Source organism: Schistocerca americana, chromosome 3 (assembly GCF_021461395.2).
Source record: "Schistocerca americana isolate TAMUIC-IGC-003095 chromosome 3, iqSchAmer2.1, whole genome shotgun sequence".
NCBI classification, from domain to species: Eukaryota; Metazoa; Arthropoda; class Insecta; order Orthoptera; family Acrididae; genus Schistocerca; species Schistocerca americana.
The window spans coordinates 325,250,176-325,268,204 of NC_060121.1; the positions used below are offsets into that span (position 1 = coordinate 325,250,176).

At 38.6% G+C, this 18,029-nt stretch overlaps 1 protein-coding gene across 1 annotated transcript in view; it reads left to right on the plus strand.

Annotated features, from left to right (window-relative positions):
* LOC124607061 (uncharacterized protein DDB_G0284459-like) overlaps positions 1-18,029 on the plus strand; it is a 415,556-nt gene that overhangs the window by 393,590 nt on the left and 3,937 nt on the right. The window contains exons 18-19 of the mRNA XM_047139238.1: positions 2,862-2,957; positions 5,309-5,460. Of these exons, the coding sequence (XP_046995194.1) occupies positions 2,862-2,957; positions 5,309-5,460 (248 nt within the window). The remainder of the gene's footprint in view (positions 1-2,861; positions 2,958-5,308; positions 5,461-18,029) is intronic.

Genomic DNA, 18,029 nt, shown 5'->3' on the forward strand with positions numbered 1-18,029 from the left:
GGTATGAGTGGGACAGTGCACAAATGGTTTAACTAATACTTAATTGGAAGAATGCAGAAGGCTAAAATTAACAGTGACGATAGTCTGCAAAAGCCAGTAGAGTCCTCTAACTGGGGAAGTATCAAGAATAGTGTCCTACAGGGTTCAGTCCTGGGTCTCTTGTTGTTATTAATGTATATTAACGACTTGCATCATGAAGATGCAGAGTTAGTTCTATTTGCTGATGATACAAGTACAGTAATCACACCCAACAAGCAAGAATCTGCATTCTATTGACATCTAACAGGAGTTCTTCAACCACAAAAATTCACCATTCTTTCAGCCAATTCAACACATCTGTTGAGTCTTGTTTTACCAAGGACCAGTTTAAATGCCTCTGTAACTTTTTCCAACACTGCCACATACCATGTAGAAAACAGCCTCTACTCATTACTTGGCAGACAGAGACTTTTGAATTGCAGAATGTGAACATTCATCTTTAAATGTCAATTTTAAATTATGTCACTAGATTGCAGCATCACAGTAATAAATGCAGTTTTCATTGGATTTGACTATACTTGTCACTGTGAGGATTTATTAACTTAAATACTTTTTTTTTGTTACTTTTTAGATTTTATTGGCACCACAACACTCGATACGCTATGAAACCTCCTGTTGACATACGTGCTATTGGCTAAGAATAAAACTTACTTACTGTAAAGTGGCCTCACAGAATAGAGGAATTGGTTATGATAGATAAGACCAAGTATTCCTTTATGTGATGGTATGACAATGTGTCTTGTATATTCTTGGTCTCCTTAGACCCATGTTGTCTATGGAACCCAACACTGTTTGCATTCATTTCAGAGGTCAGAAGACACATTTTCCATGTTTGTTGAAGAGCTTGCCAATCTCAAAGGACATACTGCCAACATAAGACAGGAAAACCACTCTACGAGGGCTATCCACAAAGTACATTACGTTTTGGAATTAAAAATAAATAAACTATTGGAAAATTTTTTATTATATGCAGATGGAAGCCACACTTCAATACTACTTTTCTACGTAGTTGCCATTTAAATTAAGGCACTTATCGTAGCAATGGACGAGCTTGGAAATTCCTTCGTCGTAAAATTCGGCCGCCTGCGCCTTCAACCACGTGGTTACCTTTTCTTGAAGCTGTGCGTTGTCATCAAAATGCTGCATAGCCAACCACTTCTTCATTGCTGGGAATAAGTGGAAGTCGCTCAGTGCCAGGTCGGGACTGTACAGCGGATGAGGAAACAAATCCCACTTAAAAGATTCGAGAACTTCACAAGTGGCATTTGCCGTGTGGGCCCGGGCATTGTCGTGAATCAGCAAGATCTTTGAGCCCAACTTTCCCCTGCGCTTGTTTTGTATTGCTCTTCCGAGGTTGTGCAGAGTTTGGCAATACCTTTGAGAGTTTATTGTAGTGCCTCTTTCCAGGAAATCCACAAAAATCGTATTTCTACCGGGTTACTGATTAACCACATGGCTGAAGGCGCAGGCGGCCGAATTTTACGACGAAGGAATTTCCAAGCTCGTTCATCGCTACAATAAGTGCCTTAATTTAAATGGCAACTATGTAGAAAAATAGTATTTAAGTGTGGCTTTCATCTGTATATAATAAAAAAAATTTCCAATACCTTATTTATTTTTAATTCCAAAACGTAATGTACTTTGTGGATAGCCCTCGTAGTAGAGTTCTTAACAACTTCTGGGTGTTCTTAATGTTTAATACATTCTGATGAAATGCATTGTGAATCTGCTTCTCAGAGTGTCCATTATGGACAAACACAGAGTGGAGATTACTAAGTTCTGCTGATAGTGTCTCTGGATGTGAGATAGCTCAAACTATGAATTGCCTAACAATATACTGCTGTGTTGGGGTGGGCCACAATATTAGTAGCTCATAAATACAGTTCAGTGCCTGTTGATTTATGGAACACATTATGACCAAGGAACGATATTCTTTTCTACAAACCATGACATCCAGAAAAAGGAGGTGTCCATTTTTATCCACTTCCATAGTGAAACAAATACTAGAATGGATAGAGTTTAGATGTTCTAAAAATGAAGTTATGGTTTGTTCTCATGTGCCATACTACAGAGGCATCATCTACATATCTTCAAAAGCACATTGATTTGAGAACTGCATATTGAAGAGCTTTGTCCTCAAAGTCTTCCATAAAAAGGTCAACTACTACATGAGACAGAAGACTCCCCATATCAACACCATCAGTTTTTTCAAAATATTAGTTATTGAATAGAAAGTTGAGCACATGTTGAGCACATGTTTTAAGACATGTATGATTGTCCTCTTCCAGTTTAGTTCTTGTCTGTTACAACAAATCCACCAAGGTATTCATGTGAACAAAGAGACCACATCAAAACTCACTAATATTTCACTTGGTTTGAGGTACAAATTCTTGACTCACCACACAAAGTCTACAGAATTTTGAATGTGGTATTCACATTTTACTACCAGAGGGCTCCAAGTAGAAGCCTGATATGTTGCTAGTTAGTATGTTGGTGCTATAATGTTGAAGACGTTATAGGGGAATCAATAGGTCATGCTTAAGAAATAACAGCTGTTCAAATATTTGACAGTCACTAATTTCAGAATGATAGTTTCTCTGTAGCAGAGTATGTGTTGTTATGGAACATTTTGGCATATTAAGTTTGTGTTCTGGGCTGGAGCCTGCAAAGGGCAAGGTGATTCAAGTCTGCCTGTCCCAGAGTTTTAACCTTTGAGCAAGTTTCATATTCATGTTTGTTTCAGTATAAGAATTTACCAAGATGTTATGGTAGCTGTTTACACTAATTTCACTGTTTATAATGATATGTTTATCATTTTTCAGATATCACACCTCATCAAACAACACCAGTATCATTCAGGCAAATGCCATGGTTCCATAACATTGACAGACAGAGAGCAGAAGAGCTGTTACGCAATGGTGAGCCAAGATTTATCATCCTCTCTATTTTTCTAGAAAAACTATTTATCTCTGAAGATGACTTGTTAATTTTAGCGCAATGTCTTTTACATAACAGGAGCTTTTCTAGAGTACATTATTGTTAACATGAGATTGTTATTAGCTAAAGTAGTAGCAGTAGTTTATCCATTCTTACACCAGTAACATGATGGAAATGATTCACTAACATTAGTTGCTTTTTACCTATTCTGTTTCTATAAAGTCTCATCCTTCTTTTCTTTATTCAGGGCCAAATTTTACTGTGCCTTTGTATCTCAGTCTGAATCCTCCTCTGTGTTGACTATAGTCTACAAAATGTGGCTATTTCCAAACAGATATATACTGCTTATTCCCATGATGATATATGCTATGAGAAAACTGTATGACAAATTGAAATTGCAAATTTTACCAGAGGTGGAGTAGTATCACGCACATATCAGGCACAGAGTTAAATGAACAAACCTTTTAGTTGTTGCTGGCCTTTGTTCTTTTATTTACGAGTCACATTTACATGGTGGAAGTGTAGCCTAAAATATGTGGTTAATAAAGTAATGGAAAGTCCATGATGAAATACAACAATATGGAAAGGAGAGATTGCTACTCACTGCATAGAGGAGGCACTGAGTTGCAGACAGACATTTTAACATCTGGAGGTAGTAGCCATCTGTGTGTGAGGTGTTGTGTGAATGTGTCTGAGTTCTACTTCTGAGGAAGGACATAATCCAAAAGTTTAAATGTTTCAGTATTCTTTTTCGTTCCTCTTGTCTACCAACTTCACACCTCCTCTATGTGATGAGTAGCAATCTACCCTTTCCATATTTTTGATATGTGGTTAATACCACTCTAGGAAGTTAAGTAGCATTTTTGTGTCTTATATCAAGATTAAAATATTCACAAATGCTTCTTATAGCCTGAAGTTCTTAGTAATTCATTCACTGACTGACTGCAACTTTTATAAAGCTTTGGCTTTATTCATGATACTTCCTTCGTATCCAGTGAGTGTCCCCAAACATTATTACACATTGTGACTAATACCTCAGAATTATATTGATTGACAGTGAGTTATCTTGTAGCTTCTATCCGATATGTCACCAATTTTGAACTTAAGGCAGTCATTTTGAAACTCATTGAGCATGGGTCTTATTTGCAGTTTTACTTTATCAACAACTCACTGTTGACCTAATTTACCACTGAGTTTAGAAAGTATTACTATTGTTCTGCTATGTTCACCATTGCTTATGCAAAGATTAATAATCCTTTGTATTACACTGCCCTCATTAGTAATGTTCAGCTTCAACCAAAAACTTCCCACTATTAACACTAAAACTGAGGAGAACTATTGAAAAACTAATAAAGCTATCTCTTGACTGCCAGTGTTGTGGTTTTTCCTGACAGCGCTTACCACATTCTGTCCTGCAAACACAGACATTTTTGAACATCTACCACACAGCTCCCAACATACTGACTCCAATGAAGAACTTCAAGATGCTCTTACAGGCTGGCCAAATTTTATGCAGAAAGAATTTGTCAACTTGTTAAGACATATTATAAATGCCAAAATCTGAGTAACGATTAGATACAGAAGTAATACAAAAGTATAATTTTAAGATTCCCCTAACAGGTTTCCTTTATCTATACAGTATTTTATTTGTAGTCCAGTGGAGGTTACTTTCCAGATAACTCTCATGGAAGCAACTGATGAAGGCTCTCTTCCTTGATGGAAGTTATGGAATATAATGTGTGCCTGAATGAGTAATGACCACAAAATCTTGATTTGCCTCATGACTAAGCCTGTGTTTGTTCCCTCTTTTCTAAATTCTGCTTTCTTCCTCTGAATTAGTGTTGCCTATTTTCTCCTAATGATTCCGAAATTCCAAATGAGTGCTGTTGCAGGTTAGCTGTAGTCCTAAGTGTAAATGCAGTGAGTATTGTATTACATTTTTTACTCTGTGAGTTTTGTACAAAGAAAGAAGAAAACACTGTAATAATTGTAACAATTTTGGCAGAAACAGGAGTTTTGTCTTTTCAGGTGCTATTTCTCATGGTTACTCTCAGTCAGTTTGAAACATTCATGACAATATGCCTACTTTGGAGTCTTTGAATTGTAAATGAGTTTTGGCATTTCTCCTTTGTATTTAAAATCACAACACAGATAGTACTAATGTGGTATAAATTTACAATTGAAGTTGGTGTTATAGAGAAAGGATAAAAAATCATTTTTTGGTACTTTGTATCTGTACTTAGGCATCAAAATTGTGACAAGAATACAATCATAGTCTTATGATTATTGTCATAAATGTTGATTTTTATTGATGAACTTCTATTCTTTTTAGGTGAGGATGGATGTTTTGTTGTAAGGCCATCAACTCAGACATCAAACCCTTTAACACTGACTCTGTGGTACAAAAACCGTATTTTCAACATTTGTATCAGACATAGAAAAGATGGAAAATATGCTCTTGGCACTGAGAAAATAAATGAACAGGTTGGTATTAAATAAAATATATAAGCCCCACTATGTTTAGGGGGCCATATGTCCTACACTTTTCTCTACAAGAAATTTTAGGTTAATGTGTTGTTCTTAATTTGTTAAATTAGGAAATTACACAAAACAAACTATATTGTACCAAGACAAGAAATATCTAGTGAATTGTCTATCAAACTAGTTGGGGATAGCTGCTTTTTCCACTCAAGTACAGCTTTTACAATTTATAATGGTCATTGGGGAAGTTTTGCAACAAGCTGTACATTTCATCATGTGTCAAAATGCTTTCCAGCAACTTTGCGCACTTTTGCATTTGTATCAACTTCATACAGATCTGTTGAGGGTCTGGACACACAGTTGATATATGTTTTTAGGGGATCCTTTTAATTAGAAAAGTGTGCCATTTTTTGCATGTTATTAGCATTAGCTAGCTACACAAAGTCACAAAGAATTGAGCCTGAGCAAGAGAGAGAGGACATTTTGGCACCAGTAATCCAGTAATTTTCAACTGTTTGCAACATTAAAGTGGAGAAGCTATATGTGAGTCCTAGAGCTTTAATCAGGTTGAAAATTTTGACAGGCACTCCTTAATGGACTATCAGCTTTGTTTGTTCTTTTTCTTTCCACTGCCATGTGTTTCACCAATAACACTTCATAAATGTAAATTCAGGTTGTCATACTGTCTCCTAATTCTCCTCTCTACGTCACCTTCATAGTGCACAGCTCCTACTTGGTCTGACACCTGTGCGTCACACATCTAATCTGTGCACATACCATCCCTCCCTCCTGCAGTCATAACCTGCAAACTGATTTTTATATTAAATTACTTTAGATTAATACTTGTTCCATAGATCATGAATACAATATTTTCTAATGATGTGGAACATGTCAGTATAACACAAGTTTTCAACACACAAGACAATTATATACATATATATAGCTCTCCCTCTTTTTTTTCAGTTTCTACTTCATAACTAAAAATTCATCTATTGAGTAGATGGAGCTGTCATTCAGAAATTCTTTTAATTTTTTTTTTAAATGTTGCTTGGCTATCAGTCAGACTATTTGGAAAATGATCAAAGATTTTTGTGTCAGCACAATTCGCCCCTTTCCATGCCAAAGTCAGATTTATCCCAGAATAGTGAAGATCATCCATTCTTCTGGTTTTGTAACTATACAATTTGCTATTGTCTTTGAATTGGAATGAGTTATTAATAAAAATTTCATAAGTGAATATCTGTATTGCAAAGGTACTACGAATATCCCATGTTCCTTAAATAAACGTCTGCAAGGTGATCTTGGCTGAGCTCCATCTATCATTCTGATTACACTCTTTTGTGCAGTGAATACTTTTTATCTTAATGATGAATTGCCCCAAAATATGATGCCATGTGAAAGCATTGAATGAAAATAGGCATAATAGGCTAATTTACTGATATGTGTATCACCAAAATTTGCAATAACTCTAACAGCATAAGTAGTTGAACCTATTTCAGCATTTGATCAATGTGTTTCTTGCAGTTCAAATTCTCGTCAGTGCACACACCCAGAAATTTGGAATATTCTCCCTTAGCAACAGACTTCTGTTTAAAGTCTATATTTATCAATGGTGTTATGCCATTTATTGTAAGGAATTGTATATAGTGAGTTTTCTTAAAATTTAGTGAGAGTCCATTCACAGAGAACCACTTAATTTTCTGAAAGATGTTATTTACAATTTCCTCAGCTAATTGTTGTTTGTTAGGTGTGGTTACTATACTTTTACCATAAGAAAATGGAACTAATGTTGCATCTTCATGGATACAGAGTGGCAAGCTATTAATATATATTGAGAACAACAGGGGACCAAAAGTCTTAACCCCATGGGACACCATTCTTGATACCTCCCCAGTCAGAGGACTCTGCTGATTTTTGCATGCTGTCTTTACTGTTAATTTCAACCTTCTTCATTCTTCCAGTTAAATATGAATTAAAATATGGTGCACTGTCCTACTCGTATTGCAATACTTACACTTATCTAGAAGAATTTCACGAGTCATACAGTCAAAAGCCTTTGAGAGATCACAAAATATCCCAATGGGTAATGTTCGGTTATTCAGAGCATTTAATATTTGATCAGCAAAAGCATAAATAACATCTTCTGCAGAAAAGACTTTCTGAGAAGCAAAGTGACATTTTGTTAATGATTCATTTTTACAAATATGTGAAGCTAATCTTGAATACATAACTTTTTCAAGAATTTTAGATAAAGCTGTCAGAAATGAGATTGGCTGATAGTTGTTGCATCAGACCTATCTCCATTTTGTAAAAATGCCCTGTTTCAGTGAGCTACTACATATGTGGCTGAGAATCCTACTTACCTGCTGCGAACAAGCTTGTAGCACTCTTTTGAAATGCCATCAGTTCCGTGCAAGCTTTTACTTTTGAATGAATTTATTATTTTCCTAATTTCAGTAGGAAAGGTGGATTGGATTGCAGTTTTATCAAGTTGCATAGGTATTGCTTTTTCCATATAGAGCCTGGTGTCTTCTAATGAATAGCTGGATCCATTTCGCTACAACACTTGAAAATGATTATTAAACATATTTTCTACTTCTGACTTTTTGTTAATAAGCTTTTCATTGAGTTTGATAGAAATACAGTCTTCCTGTGCCCTCTGTTTCCCTTTTAACAACATCCCAAATTGATTTAATTTTATTATAGAGGTGCTAATATCAGATATAATGTACATACTTTTGTACTTTTAAATTATTTTTCTTAACACAGTGCAATAGATTTTATAATGTTTTCTGGATCATTACTTCTTCTGGCTGTGAGACATATTTCCCTTTTCTGTTTACAAGATATTTCTATCCCTTCAGTAAGCCTTGGCTTTACACATGGTTTATTACAATTGTGTTGCACTGTTTTCTTAGGGAAACTGTTCTCAAATATACTCACAAAGGTATTATGAAATTAACATCAGGTTCTCTGCACACCTGATCCCAGTCTAAGTGTTGCAAGCTTTCCCTAAAATTTGCAGTTGTTAAATTGTTAATTGAATGCCCTATTGTGGAGGACTCTTTTGCATTATTGTACGGAGGTATATGTCATATACTGTAACTAGCTGTGCATCAAGGTCAGACAGACCATTCTTTTCAGGAAAAGTTTTTATTTCATTAAATTTATCATGGTCTATAGAAACGTTATCTATCAGTGTCCTACTTTCCTGTACCACCCAAGTAGAAAAATCAGTAACTCATGTCAAATTGAAAGAACCAAGTAATACTTCAAATTCAAGCTTTCTGTTGGACTCTTTCAGAAAATCTGCATTGAAATCACCACAAACAATAACGTCTGTCCCTCAGTCTGACAGACAGCACAACAGAGAATCTACATTCTACAAAAATAACTGAAAATTTCCCAGTGGGAATCTATACACAGCTACAAATATTGAAGTACCATTATTTAGTTAAAGCTCACATGCACATGCTACTAACCGAGCGAGGTGGCACAGTGGTTAGACACTGGAGTCACATTCGGGAGGATGGTTCAATCCCGCGTGCGGCCGTCCTGATTTAGGTTTTCCATGATTTCCCTAAATCGCTCCAGGCAAATGCCGGGATGGTCCCTTTCAAAGGGCATGGCTGACTTCCTTCCCCGTCCTTCCCTAATCCGATGAGACCGATGACCTCGCTGTCTGGTCTCCTTCCCCAAAACAACCAACCACATGCTACTGTATGTTGCTCTACACAAAAATTTTTAGTTTCTAAATTATTCACACTATGATAAATTTTAACATATATGGCACTATCATAAATTTTAATGTACACTCCTGGAAATGGAAAAAAGAACACATTGACACCGGTGTGTCAGACCCACCATACTTGCTCCGGACACTGCGAGAGGGCTGTACAAGCAATGATCACACGCACGGCACAGCGGACACACCAGGAACCGCGGTGTTGGCCGTCGAATGGCGCTAGCTGCACAGCATTTGTGCACCGCCGCCGTCAGTGTCAGCCAGTTTGCCGTGGCAGACGGAGCTCCATCGCAGTCTTTAACACTGGTAGCATGCCGCGACAGCGTGGACATGAACCGTATGTGCAGTTGACGGACTTTGAGGGAGGGCGTATAGTGGGCATGCGGGAGGCCGGGTGGACGTACCGCCGAATTGCTCAACACGTGGGGCGTGAGGTCTCCACAGTACATCGATGTTGTCGCCAGTGGTCGGCGGAAGGTGCACGTGCCCGTCGACCTGGGACCGGACCGCAGCGACGCACGGATGCACGCCAAGACCGTAGGATCCTACGCAGTGCCGTAGGGGACTGCACCGCCACTTCCCAGCAAATTAGGGACACTGTTGCTCCTGGGGTATCGGCGAGGACCATTCGCAACCATCTCCATGAAGCTGGGCTACGGTCCCGCACACCGTTAGGCCGTCTTCCGCTCACGCCCCAACATCGTGCAGCCCGCCTCCAGTGGTGTCGCGACAGGCGTGAATGGAGGGACGAATGGAGACGTGTCGTCTTCAGCGATGAGAGTCGCTTCTGCCTTGGTGCCAATGATGGTCGTATGCGTGTTTGGCGCCGTGCAGGTGAGCGCCACAATCAGGACTGCATACGACCGAGGCACACAGGGCCAACACCCGGCATCATGGTGTGGGGAGCGATCTCCTACACTGGCCGTACACCACTGGTGATCGTCGAGGGGACACTGAATAGTGCACGGTACATCCAAGCCGTCATCGAACCCATCGTTCTACCATTCCTAGACCGGCAAGGGAACTTGCTGTTCCAACAGGACAATGCACGTCCGCATGTATCCCGTGCCACCCAACGTGCTCTAGAAGGTGTAAGTCAACTACCCTGGCCAGCAAGATCTCCGGATCTGTCCCCCATTGAGCATGTTTGGGACTGGATGAAGCGTCGTCTCACTCGGTCTGCACGTCCAGCACGAACGCTGGTCCAACTGAGGCGCCAGGTGGAAATGGCATGGCAAGCCGTTCCACAGGACTACATCCAGCATCTCTACGATCGTCTCCATGGGAGAATAGCAGCCTGCATTGCTGCGAAAGGTGGATATACACTGTACTAGTGCTGACATTGTGCATGCTCTGTTGCCTGTGTCTATGTGCCTGTGGTTCTGTCAGTGTGATCATGAGATGTATCTGACCCCAGGAATGTGTCAATAAAGTTTCCCCTTCCTGGGACAATGAATTCACGGTGTTCTTATTTCAATTTCCAGGAGTGTATATGGCAACTCTTCCTCTCTCCATACTGTCTCTACCTAGATGTGCTGACAGCTTATATCCTACTACATTTACCTTTTCCATATCTGTGACTATACAATGTTCAGACAGGCATAATGGATGTATTCCACCCTCAGTTTCTAAATCTTCTAAACATACAAGAAGTTCATCTGCTTTGTTTTTTAATCCCCTGATATTCTGATGCAATATACTACCATTATTTTTCACTGTACTTTTTGAGAATCTTGTGATATTTTAAAATCTGTAGTACCTGCCTATCTGAGCTTCTCATTGAGCTTAATTTCATTCAGTGTTGAATCATTGGACACTGATCTTAGCCTGTCTCCCTCCAAGCTGCTAACTACTAACCCCCAACCACCTTCTTGCCTCCTGCCACTCTCTCTCCCTCTGACCCACCCAGCCAGCTTAACCTCACATCAACCTATTCCACATGCTGAACTGCACTCTTTGCATTGTGCATCCAGCTGGCTCAGAGTGTGTGTGTGTGTGTGTGTGAGTGTGTGTGTGTGTGTGTGTGTGTGTGTGTGTGTGTGTCTGTTTTGTGTACTCTAGCTTGAGTGACTCTTAAAGCATTGAGAACATCTTAATATCAGTTGCATCACGTATTTTATTATCTAATGACACTGCTTTGGTAGTTAGTGGAGAAGAAATAGGTTAAATTTCTAATGATCATCTCAGATTTCCTCATGGTGGGAAGATTAGCCTTGTACTCCCATTGATTTAGAAAACTGCTTCCCAATTCTCTGATACTTTTACAATGTAACACTGATTGGTCCTCTCAGCCACCTGATTTGAAACTATGTGGATACAGGATTCGGACGAAGGAAAGTTGTGTATATGTTGTTGTTGTTGTTGTTGTGGTCTTCAGTCCTGAGACTGTTTTGATGCAGCTCTCCATGCTACTCTATCCTGTGCAAGCTTCTTCATCTCCCAGTAACTACTGCAACCTACATCCTTCTGAATCTGCTTAGTGTATTCATCTCTTGGTCTCCCTCTACGATTTTTACCCTCCATGTTGCCCTCCAATACTAAATTGGTGATCCCTTGATGCCTCAGAACATGTCCTACCAACTGATCCCTTCTTCTAGTCAAGTTGTGCCACAAATTTCTCTTCTCCCCGATCCTATTCAATACCTCCTCATTAGTTATGTGATCTACCCATCTAATCTTCAACATTCTTCTGTAGCACCACATTTCAAAAGCTTCTATTCTCTTCTTGTCCAAACTATTTATCGTCCATGTTTCACTTCCATACATGGCTACACTCCATACAAATACTTTCAGAAACGACTTCCTGACACTTAATTCTATACTCTATGTTAACAAATTTCTCTTCTTCAGAAACGCTTTCCTTGCCATTGCGAGTCTACATTTTGTATCCTCTTTACTTCAACCATCATCAGTTATTTTGCTCCCCAAATAGCAAAACTCCTTTGCTACTTTAAGTGTTTCATTTCCTAATCTAATTCCCTCAGCATAACCCGACATAATTCGACTACATATCATTATCCTCATTTTGCTTTTGTTGATGTTCATCTTATATCCTCCTTTCAAGACACTGTCCATTCCGTTCAACTGCTCTTCCAAGTCCTTTGCTGTCTCTAACAGAATTACAATGTCATCGGCAAACCTCAAAGTTTTTATTTCTTCTCCATGGATTTTAATACCTACTCCGAATTTTCTTTTGTTTCCTTCACTGCTTGCTCAATATACAGATTGAATAACATCGGGGAGAGGCTACAACCCTGTCTCACTCCCTTCCCAACCACTGCTTCCCTTTCGTGTCCCTCGACTCTTATAACTGCCATCTGGTTTCTGTACAAATTGTAAATAGCCATTCGCTCCCTGTATTTTGCCCCTGCCACCTTCAGAATTTGGAAGAGAGTATTCCAGTCAACATTGTCGAAAGCTTTCTCTAAGTCTACAAATGCTAGAAACATAGGTTTGCCTTTCCTTAATCTTTCTTCTAAGATAAGTTGTAGGGTCAGTATTGCTTCACATGTTCCAATATTTCTATGGAATCCAAACTGATCTTCCCCGAGGTTGGCTTCTACTAGTTTTTCCATTCGTCTGTAAAGAATTCGCGTTAGTATTTTGCAGCCGTGACTTATTAAACTGAAAGTTCAGTAATTTTCACATCTGGCAACACCTGCTTTCTTTGGGATTGGAATTATTATATTGTTCTTGAAGTCTAAGGGTATTTCGCCTGTCTCATATATCTTGCTCACCAGATGGTAGAGTTTTGTCAGGACTGGCTCTACCAAGGCTGTCAGTAGTTCTAATGGAATGTTGTCTACTCCTGGGCCTTGTTTCGACTCAGGTCTTTCAGTGCTCTGTCAAACTCTGCATGCAGTATCATATCTCCCATTTCATCTTCATCTACATCCTCTTCCATTTCCATAATATTATCCTCAAGTACATCGCCCTTGTATAGACCCTCTATATACTCCTTCCACCTTTCTGCTTTCCCTTCTTTGCTTAGAACTGGGTTTCCATCTGAGCTCTTGATATTCATACAAGTGGTTCTCTTTTCTCCAAAGGTCTCTTTAATCTTCCTGTAGGCAGTATCTATCTTACCCCTGGTGAGAAAAGCCTCTACATCCTTACATTTGCCCTCTAGCCATCCCTGCTTAACCATTTTGCACTTCCTGTCGATCTCATTTTTGAGACGTTTGTATTCCTTCTTGCCTGCTTCATTTACTGCATTTTTATATTTGCTCCTTTCATCAATTAAGTTCAATATTTCTTCTGTTACCCAAGGATTTCTAGCAGCCCTCATCTTTTTATCTACTTTATCCTCTGCTGTCTTCACTACTTCATCCCTCAAAGCTATCCATTCTTCTTCTACTGTATTTCTTTCCCCCATTTGTGACAATTGTTGCCTTATGCTCTCCCTGAAACTCTGTACAACCTCTGGTTTAATCAGTTTGTCCAGGTCCCATCTCCTTAAATTCCCACCTTTCTGCAGTTTCTTCAGTTTTAATCTATAGCTCATAACCAATAGATTGTGGTCAGAGTCCACATCTGCCCCTGGAGATGTCTTACAATTTAAAACCTGGTTCCTAAATTCCCTCTTACCATTATATAATCTATCTGAAACCTGTCAGTATCTCCAGGCTTCTTCCATGTATACAACCTTCTTTTATGATTCTTGAACCAAGTGTTAGCTATGATTAAGTTGTGCTCTGTGCAAAATTCTACTAGGTGGCTTCCTCTTTCATTTCTTCCCCCCAATCCATATTCACCTACTACGTTTCCTTCTCTCCCTTTTCCTACTACCGAATTCCAGTTGCCCATGACTATTAAATTTTCTTCTCCCTTCACTATCTGAATAATTTCTTTTATTTCATCATACGTTTCTTCAATTTCTTCATCTGCAGAGCTAGTTGGCATTTAAACTTGTACTACTGTGGTAGACGTGGGCTTTGTGTCTATCTTTGCCACAATAATGTGTTCACTATGCTGTTTGTAGTAGCTTACCTGCACTCCTATTTTTTTTATTCCTTTTTAAACCTACTCCTGCATTACCCCTATTTGATTTTGTGTTTATAACCCTGTATGCGCCTGACCAAAAGTCTTGTTCCTCCTGCCACCGAACTTCACTAATTCCCACTATATCTAACTTTAACCTATCCATTTCCCTTTTTAAATTTTCTAACCTACCTGCCCGATTAAGGGATCTGACATTCCACACTCCGATCCGTAGAACGCCAGTTTTCTTTCTCCTGATAATGACGTCCTCCTGAGTAGTCCCCGCCTATTTTACCCCCGGAATATTTTACCCAAGAGGATGCCATCATCATTTAACCATACAGTAAAGCTGCATGCCCTCAGGAAAAATTACGGCCGTAGTTTCCCCTTGCTTTCAGCTGTTCGCAGTACCAGCACAGCAAGGCCGTTTTGGTTATGATACAAGGCCAGATCAGTCAATCATCCAGACTGTTGCCCCTGCAGCTACTAAAAAGGCTGCTGCCCCTCTTCAGGAACCACACGTTTGTCAGGCCTCTCAACAGATACCCCTCCGTTGTGATTGCACCTATGGTACCGCTATCTGTATCGCTGAGGCACGCAAGCCTCTCAACCAATGGCAAGGTCCATGGTTCATGGAGGGAGTTGTGTATATAATCATTTAAAAAAGTTATGTTTTTCTTTTCTACTGCAACATGTATCACTCAACAGAAGTTTGCAAGGGGTACATGTATTGCTTATCAGGGAATAATGTGACTGTCATTTGTTGATCTCTTTGTTGTATAGCAATGCTGTGTATCCATTGCCCCTACATTCTAGATAATATTTCAGTGTAATCCATATCAAGTCATGTTCCCCAGCTCTTTTCTCTTGTGTTTGTCAGTAGATTTAACCATGGTTTTCCAAAAGTTAGTGGATCTGATAGCTTTTGTAATTGTCTCTCATCCTGCTGCTGGTGGGAAAATAAGCCACTTTCTGTACTTTTGTATAATGAAGGAGTATGAATAGAATTTCAGTATTTTCTTGTTTCAGTGATGAAGTATATAGCTGAGACTGCCATTTTCATTGTGTCTTCTTTGCTAAAAGTTGACTTATCTTTCTTGTTTCTATATAGCTCACACTAAAAGTACTGAGAAATTTAACTAAATTTTTGCATTTGCAAACAGTTACCTTTAAATCTACTATAAGAAACCCTCTTCTAAATGTACGATTCATGGCAGTTTCTCAAACTCACTTACTGAAGGCTTCACTTCACTGCATGGGAATGTTATGTGGGCAAAGACACTTCTGGAAATCTGAAACAATGGCTATGGATTATATTACTTTGTGACTTTGGAAAGATAAATAAACCCCAGAGGGAGGCAGGGGGACATGTATGGAGTGTAAAGTAAACGGACAAATATCTGAATAAAGAATATGCTCATTTTATGGCTGTGCATGAATGAAGAAGTGTTGTAATGTTGGAAGAAGACAATGTGCCATTAACAACTATATTTTTTCTGACACTTTCCAAAAACTTAGGGAAACACACTTTCCCCTACCCAAATGTGTTTTCTATTTTCCGTTTTTCAAATATGGTTATGGTGCTGAGACAACATACCATGAGGGAAATAAATACCGTTCTTTAATGCACAATCATTCATCCCTCTCTTAACTTTTGATTGCATAAGATTAACCGAAGTACACTTCTAGTCTCACAGACTCATAGTGAAGAATCCACATGGATGTAAAACATGTTGGAAAAACAAAAATACATCATACCAGTTTACAAAAGAAATAAAATGCTAATAGTTTGTGAACAGATCGTAAGTGATATGGCCCACAAGTGTATGAAATGTACCAGAAACCTCTTACCAATTTATTTGTTTATAAATTAATATAAAATACTCGTGTATCACAAATATGTAAATATATATTCATTAAAGTGCATCAGATTATTTTAAACTATTGTAGTCATGTGTCATCGAAAGAAAATACTTTATAATGCTTGCTTACACAGATCACATTACTGCACTGAAGGAAAGCATAAGTCAGCTTCTGCATGAACTCACATTATGTGATTATGTAATAAGATATGCATATACAATTTTTCAGTGCAGTAGAAGATGTTTATCATCAATGAATCCCATAATCTTCTCTTAAACTATAGTTTATTGAAAGCAAAATGTTTTCTGACTGCTGGAAGATCATTGAGTATATGTATTTCTCAATAATGGAGACCTTTTTGGACCAATTCCAGTGACTTTTACTCATTTTGAAGATTGTTCTTATTCCTAGTATTGATTTTTTGTACTCAGGTGTTGGTATCAAAGACACTCACATATTAAATGATGCCAAGTTGCTTTTAGCTGTTGTTGTTTTAATTTTACTCTTGCAATTTCAGCATTTTTGCCATTTTCAAGCATCTACAAAACATACTACAATGTACTAAGAACAGTGTAATATGGGACTAACAGTACATAAACCAATTTTGCAGTTTGTTGACATTCATACAATTAGAAGATTCCTGGCCTGCAGATTGGGTAGAGATTACAACATAATATGCATGCATATCAAAGAGCAACCATTTAGCAATACTTCTTTGACACGTGTATATATTACTGTTGTGACTCGCCGACCTTTCAAAGTGCCGCCGCACAGTTACGCGCATCCTCTACATGCGGCGTTGTCTGCCAGCCATGCAGCAGCAGCACCACCTAAGCGGCCAGCCAGCCAGTGGTCGCTAGACTTGGATTCAGTTATGATTTGACTGTTAAAGTGCACACACGTCTTACTCTGTTTACTTGATCTGTGACCTTCATGTATTGCGTCTTCCTTGAAATATATTTGTTCAACTTGAAGTTATAACAATTACATTGTTATTTTTGCCCAATATCAACCTGCATGTCAAAACTATTTTGAATGTATGCACATCAGCAAACTGCAAACTTGGCTGTACAGACTGTTAATCCCACATCACATTGTTGTCAATACATTGTATTATGTCTAGTACCAGGTGTAGAAGTATGAAACTGGAATTTGATTGCAATAATTACATGTCTGTATTTTGAAACTGATAAACAATATTTTATCCACAATAACATCCATTGCTATTTATAAATTTCTCCCACATCTCTGGCAGGCTATGAATGTCATGCCAGAAAAACAGTTCTTCCTTTGAAGAGAACCAGTCAGTGAGCCATTTTCGTAAATTTTCATATGAATTGAACCATTATTCACTGAGAATGTGTCCCAGTGATGCAAATAGATGATAATCAGAAGGAGCCAAGCCTAGAGAATAATCTGCATGCTGTAGTATTTCCCAACTGAATGCCTCGATTGTTTCCCTGACCCATTTTGCTGTGTGTGATGGGGCATTATCATGGAGCAATAAGACTGTGTGTTGCCTTTTGCATATTCTGGTCATTTTTTACATAATGCTCAATTTAAATCGATTATTTGCTGTTGGTAGCAATCAGTGTTAACGGTTTCACCAGGTTTTAGCAGCTCATAATAGATGACAGCCTTCTGATCCCACTAAACACAGAGCATTGTCTTCTTTCCAAAGCAATTTGGTCGTGCTGTGGATGTTGACGTTTGCCTGGATTCACCCACGATTTGTGATGCTTAGGATTCTCAAAATATATCCAGTTTTCATCACCTGTCACTATTTGATGTAGAAACGACTTTCTTTTGTATCTGGCAAGCAGCATTTCACAAGTGGTTTTTTGATCTGGTTGCTGTCTTTCATTCAGTTCATGTGGAAGCCATTTTCCCACTTTCTACGCCTTTCCCATAGCTTTCAGCCAAAGAGAAATGGCTTTCTGCATCACATTCAATTGTTCCATGAGTTCCTGTTGAGTTTCAGTAT